Here is an 8356-nt window from a genome sequence, read left to right on the forward strand (position 1 = left end):
TATATATATATATGCAAGTTTATTAATGATGATGATCTGAAAACGACAAGGGAAGAAATATACATGTAAGAAAAAAGGTATTAATTATAATAAATGTTATATTTTCTTTGTTGGTGGGGGGAATCAAGCATCATGGTCCGATCGATCGATCTATCTCTTACTAGATCAAGCTTGCTGCAACTTTTTTAGGGTTTCTTCACAGCTTGCTGGTAAGTATATACTCATAGATCTGTATTTTAGGAAAATATTTATATTACATTATATTATATCAGGGTTTTGTCGAAGAAGTCCTATATATATACATATATATATTGTTATTGTTATTGTACTGAAATTGTGTGTGAAGCCAAGATCTAGTATTGTATTGTATTGTATGTGTTTGGGCTGCAGGTTGAAAATGGAAATTAATAAGAGTGATTGCTATTTGTTTGTAATGGTGAGTGAGAGATTAGGGTTCGCAAAAAAGTAAACATGGGGTTTAGTTAGTTTGTTGTATTTTCTTTTAATTTGAGATGATGTACGTTGTTGCCTACCATGAATGTAAGATGTATGTTTTTCACTCTCCAAATAACTCATCATAAACATCTTTTTAGATTTATTCATATATATATATATATATATATATATATATATATATATATATATATATATATATATATGTGTGTGTGTGTGTGTGTGTGTGTGTGTGTGTTAATTATGTTTCATAGAATCATAGTATTAACCTTAATATATAACATTTCATGTCAAGAAAATATATTATCAATAAATTCTGTTGGCATGGTAATGTACATATGTGGAAATTAAAGCAAAACTGATGGATTTTTGGATGTTCAAGGTTTTTTGTTCATTGAACATTTGAACTATTTATATTTAAAATTTTAAAATTTTGTGAGTATTATTCTTTAAGATTTTTATTATTTTGGATATTCAGATGAAATATACTTGTATTTGTTTTTTTAAAGATAAAGAATAAAAGAATAATCACCAGATTTGTGGGTGGGACAATTGAGCCTGCAAAAAATTGTGTTAGGAGAATTTTACCTGTTATAGAGACGAGTGATATACTGCACGAATGGGGCTATATTCATTTTTTTGTTATTATAATCTTTTGGAAATAGAAAAAAATAATAATGAAAGTTTGAGGAGATTAATTAAAATTACTATTTATATAACTTCAAAAGTTTTGAAAATTATATCTAATAATTGGATATGATGATGTCATGCTGATGTAGTTGGTGTTGACAATGAGTCCCACTAGCAAAGAACATCCCTATAGTTTTTACCTAGAAGAAACACAGTAGTAATTCTCTCTATACATATTCCAGAATTATACATCATTAAAAAAAAAATAGAGAAAATAATTTAATTAAATTACACCCTGCAAAAATAAACATTGGACAAAGGGGCCTCTAGTTTGTATGAACAAAAAATCCATATCAAAATATTAACCCTTAATTTCCTTCAGTACCCAACAGCATCTACTTTTCAGCATTACATCATCAATGGCTGAAAATAAGTTTAACAAAGCTCTACCATGAATTTACCATTTTACCCTTTTCACCGAGAATTAACACTGGTCAGCTCTTAAACCTCAGGCTCAATATCAAGACTTGTTTCAACCCTCATCGTCTCTATTTCAGCGACATGCTTTAAACCACACTCGAGTCGCATGGCTGATATGAGCTCCGGCGAAATAAGTGGTCGAGTTTTTACCTCTTTATTCGTCCAGTCATATTTAAAATCTTGATTCTGTCTCACATTAGAATCAGAATCTGTATATAACCCCCACCCTCTGTAGAGTATCACTTTGCTCGGTTCTTGAGACACAAGAACAGCACCCGTGGATTGCTGAGAGAAACGAGATTAATAGAAGAAAAAAAAAATTGTTTTAAAACTTCATAATCTTAAGTTAATATAAGAAAAACTTTTAAAAATCCGGAAATAAAATACAGACCTCCAGATTGTAAATCACCTCCTGAGCTGATGTCCCTTTTGCTCTGCCTTTGATATTCACTATGGCTAAGGGATGCTTTTCAAAGTGTTCCTTTATTGTTTTCGTAACTCCAGTGACGACATTTCTCTTTCCTAAAATCGAAATAATAAAAATTTGCGTCAAATTATATATATTAATATATATATATATATATATATATATATATATATATATATATATATATATAATGCAGAAAAGTGTGAAGAGTGGTATTATCAGCCTTACCTACAGCGAGAATCGGGATATTTTTCATCCTGAGAGCCTGCTTTCTTAGAAGAAGCCTCTCTTTGTTCGAAAGCTGCACACTTCTGGAAGGCATTAGTGATGGCCTCTCTTTCATCGGTTTCTGAACCGAGGGTTCTATATCAACATTCCTGTAGCCCCCACCGTCGGATTTCCTTCTTCCAGTTTGAGGCCGGATGTAGGTACTTGTCGAAGAATTTCCTCTATCTTGCGACTAAATCCACATTCCACGCATTAAATTAGGAATTACTTATTCGTAAAAGAAAATAAATATACGTAGCATTCACACATGTTTCAGAACTTACCCTGGGACTACGTACAAATTCCATATTTCCAATTTGATTATTTTTGTCGGAAAAACTATTGCCCTCGTTCGATAATGATGTGGGTTGAACCTCTGCTTCTGTTGTTTCAAACAAATAATTGACTTTAACCTCGGACTGTAAGGAGACGTCTCCTGGTAAGTCCGTTTGAGCAATATGTACTGTGTCTTTTGAAATGTGCATGGGTTCCTCTGGATCTTTGTCAGTTGCTTCAGTTTCATGGCTTTCTCTAGCCTTCAACAATTAAAGGAAAAAAGGCACGAAGACTGAAGTAAATTTTGTGAAGTATTACACATTGGGAAAAAAGGAAAATCATAGAAGGCTTCCAGAAAAAAAATATATATATATAAACCATTCACTTGTACATGGATCAAGAGCCATAAGTAGCAATCGTTGGACACTTTACATGAACAACGATGATATGAATAAAGGATACCGTAAACAGTGAACTAATAGAACAGACTGAAAAGAGTGTATCAGTTAAATATAAAATACGACTTACAAATCCAAGTTCCAAATCTTCTGTCAAATGCGGACGATTTGTATTTTCATCTTTGGCCTGGCATAAGATATAGCTGTAAGTTACTAGCATAATAAATCAATATATTGATTATTCAGGGGCTGAAAATGAGTAAATCTGAAAAACAGAAAAAAAAATATATATATATACCATCTTGAGCTTCAATTCGTCAATATTCTTGCTGAGCTTTAAAACATGTAGTTTCAAGGACTGCATAACACAGAAAGGATGCATAAGGCAATGGCTAAGATAAAATGCAAACAGAGAGAGAGAGAGAGAGTCTGGACTTAGATAGATCATATAAAAAGGTAAAGTATAAATTCCACTGAGATACTTCAGAATGAATCAAAAGCTAAGTATCTTACTACATACGCAACTATACCTCACGGCGTTGTGCCTCCAATGAACGTTTCATTGCTTCTCTTTTACTTAGAAGTGTTTGAGGCCTCAAAGAAGCAGGGCGAGTATAGTTTTTCCCACGATATACAATGATGTCAAAACCTTTACTAACTCGTTCAACTGCTACTAATATGCCACCACTTTCAGCTTCTAAGGTCCGTGCTACTCCATGAACCTCTTCGATGCTCCTATTGCCAATACATACCTTGACAAGCTCCCTGTATTTCCAGTGCAGATGCATGTTTTCAACTGTTCCGTCAAAAACTCCTCGCCGACCTGAAATTTGAGGAGAGATGGTTACACAATACATAAATTCACTTTGATAATATATTCAGGCGAAATAGTTTCACGCCAAGGAATGACTCTTGCACAGTAAAAGACTAACCCAATAATAGGAAAGCTTTCATCCTCAAACCAACTTTTCTGAGCATGTATCTTTCTTCTTCGGTTATACCCTCTTTATCTGTTTCAGGTGGTTGAGGGCTCTCTTCTTTTGCTAGCTCTTCTAGAAGCTTCTCTGCCCTGGCTTTTTTTTCTAAGGCCTTCAACCAATAGAAAATCAACGTCAGAAAAGCAAAGGAGAGTTGAGAAGAGAATTGGATGACTACGTATATTGATCATTGCATACCATTGACAACTTGGCGCTTGTTCTCTCCATTGCCAATTCTGAGAACCTCACCCTTCTTTTTTTTTCAGGGACTTGCAATTTTTGGTCAGTTTCATTGTGCTGCTCAGCTTCAGTAGCATATTCTTTGGTTTCGTGTTTATGTTCCTTTTCATTTAAATTTGATAAGTTGCCAGCTCTGGTTTTTGAGGCATCAATCTCATATTTCCTCCGCTCTTGTATAGCTGAAGAGACTGCAGCTGGCAAGAAATCCTTCCCTCGGTAGAGAACAATGAATTCTCTATCCCTTGAAAGTAACGTCCCCCCAGTCAACCACTGCAAGAGTTTACTTTCAAGTACATAGATGTCTCTGAAAACATTTCAGACAATAAACTACTAAATGAATTGCATAGTCAACCCACATGGGGTCGACATATACCAAAAAGCAGAAGATGTAACAGCAGAGAGTAGTGCTCAAATGCATCAGTATGATGAATATTTATTCCACCAGTCAGACAGTGTCACAAACCTTTAGTTCTTCTGCCATAAGTACACTGTTTGTGTTTTGAACTCCTCTTTTGACAGCAATTTTTGCAATTTCACATTTCTCCCACAGTTTAACAATGCAAGCAGCCAATCCTTGATGCTTCCTATTTCTCCCTGACGAAAATGAAAATACAGTTAAACATCTAGAAAGATTTAAGTACATTCAAGAAATACCAAGATGTTATATAATATATAACTGACTACCAAGAATTTCAAATAACCCTACTGCTAGGATCTCCTGGAGGTCTCATGTGTATGTTTGCGTGTGTTGTAACTTGTAAGGGCCAAAAAACCATTAATACGAAGAGTAACAACAGATAATAGAGTAGGGTGGAAAAACATGTCTAACTTGATGCAAAATGAACAAGTCTCTATACAGTTATTTCATAATATAGGAGATAGGTGTAACTCAGAGGAAGAATAAGACAACCAACCTAGAGCAAAATGGATCGGTAAAGGCCTGCCAAGTCTCCGTAATGTAGTCATTTCATCATTCGTCAGTTTATGATTAACCCCATATGGAAGTAGACGAAATGGTCTCTTGTATCCAGGAACTACTGCTGGCAAAAGATCAGCATCAACAGGCAAAGGGTCATTTCCCCACCAATCAGTGAACCGCGGGCCAAGTCCTTCTAGCAACGAGTCTGCTTCGGCAACAATCTCTGCCTCTCCAGGAAGTTGGAAGCGTACTCTATCTGGCAAACCCACCCCTTGCACTAAGGATGGATGAAATATTTGTGTATTAGAATCCAAAGCATTAGTGTGCGGTGACCCTAAATCAGGAGATTCTTCGGAAGACTCCAAAGCATTTATGTGTTGATCATTGTCCATGACAGGAGATTCCTCCGAAGAAGAGTCGTTTGACGAAGTATCGGCCAGAAAGTAGGGATACTTGTAATCAGATCCTCTGTAGAGTATTATATTGCTTCCAGATCTCCAAACTACTAGACCTCCAGTTTTTTTCTGAAAACATTCCCAACATTTGGAGTCAGATAGAACATTTTGCTCTCAGGTTGCCCAAATGGAAAAATCTAACAATTAAATACAATCAATCTTCTTGATACGATCCCTAGTATTATTAGTACGCAGATTGGCATGCTGGATACTTTCAAAAGTGATAATTTCAAATCATAATTAAACTTAACAGATGATACTTTTCCAGCACGTAAATAATTCTCAACATCGTCTTATATATAGCAAGGAATATTGATGATTACTGCTACTTTAGCAAAAAATAAAATCATGCAGTCTTTCAAGTTAAAACCCTTCTAATACTTGCGAGGTAAACCAAATCTGAACTCATTTTACATAGTATCGATTTTTAGATAATTTGGTCCCTGTTCATCCTTGAGAAGAGAAGAAATAACCAGATTGCAAAGCAGCATAAGATGTCCAAAGATTTGTCCATAGTCTGTACTAGATGAGGTTCGTCTCTACCCAACATTAACTACTAACGGCTAAAAGGGTATATGGTGAACGCTCAATTTTAACATGAAATTTATTATCGACACTCGTGACTTATCACTATACATCACAAACTAGACAATCCTAACACTGGAGGTGGAAATAGTAGATGACAACCTTACATTAGTTCCTACTCGTGAACACATAAACAAATGTTCCTTATCCAAGTAGATTGCCCTAATAACTGAGTCACTCAAGACTCACGACAATAGCACATAAATACCATATAAAACAACTCCTAGTTACCGTGAAGATAACATACGGCTTGAAACTCCCAAATCCCATTTATATATTCGAAGTAAATTGTTAAGTTCATTCCTTACTACCCTCTTGTTCTATGATTATAATCATTGCCAATGCTTTCAAACAGTGATAAGATATAGTGCAATTGAATCAAACTATAAAGTAGAATCGTATATAACCTCCAATAACTCATGAGTCCTCTTCATGTTCAGCCTGCATATATCCTCACACGTAATCTTCACCAGCTCCGTTCGCCTCCACCGCTCGTGAATTCCGTTAACAATCCCTTCCGTAATTCCAGCTTTCCCCACCTTCAACTTCTTCTTCAACCCGATTCCGATACTCCTCAGCCTCCTCAGCTCCCCGGGCGGCAACTTCAGCTCCGCCAAACTCGGGGAATTGCCCCTCTTTCCTTCGTCGCGCTTCTTAATCCTCTCCTTCTCCTCTTCCTCCAAAACCCCGCGCCTCAATTCATGAAATCTCTGTATGGCGTTCCCAGAACCGGGCTCAGGAACCGGGTTCTCGGGTGTGCTCCAGCTCGGGTCGAGCGTATGCCCGATTCTATACTTGGGCAAATGGCTGGGCAACGGGACAAAAATTTCTCCGGGAGAATTAGGGCCGGGATTTGAGTTCCGAGCGGCGGAATCATTGCTGCTATCTTCCACGTACCCGAGGCTGCGGAGCTTCTCTGCTATTCTCTTAATTGCGGACTGCGGAAGAGTTTGTCTGTCGGCTTCGATGGCAGCGCAAATGGCGGCTCGCCGGCGGAGGGGATTGAACGTGAATTTTGGATAGTGACAAGCTGGAAATTGGGATGAGGGTTTAAGAATGGTTTGGGAAGGGAGAAAGGAGAAATGGCGATTGCAATTGCAGAGAGGAACCAACATTTTTTTTTTTTTTGCAGAGGTGAACACTGCACAAAAAGTTTTCACTTATCAATTAACGGCTTCTGTTTGTTGTTTATATTGCATCTTAGTCCCTCAAGTTTATTGCCATGCGTAGAAAGACCACTTATTCTTCGAATACTTCGGTTTTCCCCCTACATATATTTCTAATTTCCCAAGCAAACGGCCCCGAAAAACAAAATTCATGATCGTAGCTCATGAATCACGTACGATTTTGGTGATACGACGTCGTTTCAACTCATAAAAAAATCGAATTTTACTATTTTAGGAAATTCTTAGAAAATTCATATCAATTCAAAGAAACATCAGACGAGGATTTCGTCAGTAGTGTTACATCTAAAATTGTGAGATCTACTAGAACAACTAGGATTTCGCATTTTTCATAAAAATTGTGAGATCTACTAGAATTTAACACATTTCCGCATTTTTCTGTAAAATGGTTGTTATATCGGTTGTTTAGGGGTTTTTTATATATTAATAGCACGCTAACAACCCTAACCCAATCAAAATGGCATGTTAATTGAAAGAATCATCTGATGTTTCTATGAATTGATATGAATTTTCTAAAACATTCCTAAAATAGCAAAATTTGATTTATATGAGACGATAAGAAGTCGGATCAACAAAATATGACGCGATTCATGAGCATAGCTCATAAGTTTTGCTCGTCGAGCCGTTTTACGTGGGTTAGGGTTGTCAACGTGGTATTAATACTCAAAAAACCCTAGACAACTGGAATAACAACCATTTTGCTGAAGATGCGAAAATGAGTTAAAAAGTAATTCTAATAGATCTCGCAATTTTAGAAGTAACACAACTAACGGAATCCTCGTCTGATGTTTATATGAATTGATATGAATTTATAAGAATTTCCTAAAATAATAAACTTTGATTTTTATGAGTCGAAACGACGCCCGATCATCAAAATTGTACACATTTCATGTGCTATGAATTATGATCATGAGCATACGTTTTAAAATAATTGTGTATATTCCTAGCTTACTATGAAGAAAACTAGTAAATATGTACTAATTTAGGAAAGGGTAAATTACAACCACCCTTGAGGTATGGTCAAATGACGGAAACCTCCTCATGTTTGGGTAATTACAACCACCT

At 36.2% G+C, this 8356-nt stretch overlaps 1 protein-coding gene across 1 annotated transcript; it reads right to left on the minus strand.

Moving 5' to 3' along the window:
- Positions 1–1257: 1257 nt before the first annotated feature.
- Positions 1258–7690, minus strand: CFM2 (CRM family member 2). The gene is made up of 12 exons (XM_012993664.2): positions 6515–7690; positions 5063–5591; positions 4612–4742; positions 4107–4418; positions 3864–4020; positions 3462–3754; positions 3230–3289; positions 3062–3118; positions 2542–2793; positions 2219–2450; positions 1955–2085; positions 1258–1848 (listed from the first exon to the last, which is right to left on the minus strand). The coding sequence occupies exons 1-12, from the start codon at positions 7220–7222 to the stop codon at positions 1585–1587; spliced, it is 3126 nt and encodes a 1041-aa protein (XP_012849118.2). The 5' UTR covers positions 7223–7690; the 3' UTR covers positions 1258–1584.
- Between the last annotated feature and the right edge of the window lie 666 nt (positions 7691–8356).

The sequence above is a fragment of the Erythranthe guttata genome, chromosome 8 (genome assembly GCF_056151865.1).
Source record: "Erythranthe guttata isolate IM_541 chromosome 8, IM_541, whole genome shotgun sequence".
Taxonomy (NCBI): Eukaryota; Viridiplantae; Streptophyta; class Magnoliopsida; order Lamiales; family Phrymaceae; genus Erythranthe; species Erythranthe guttata.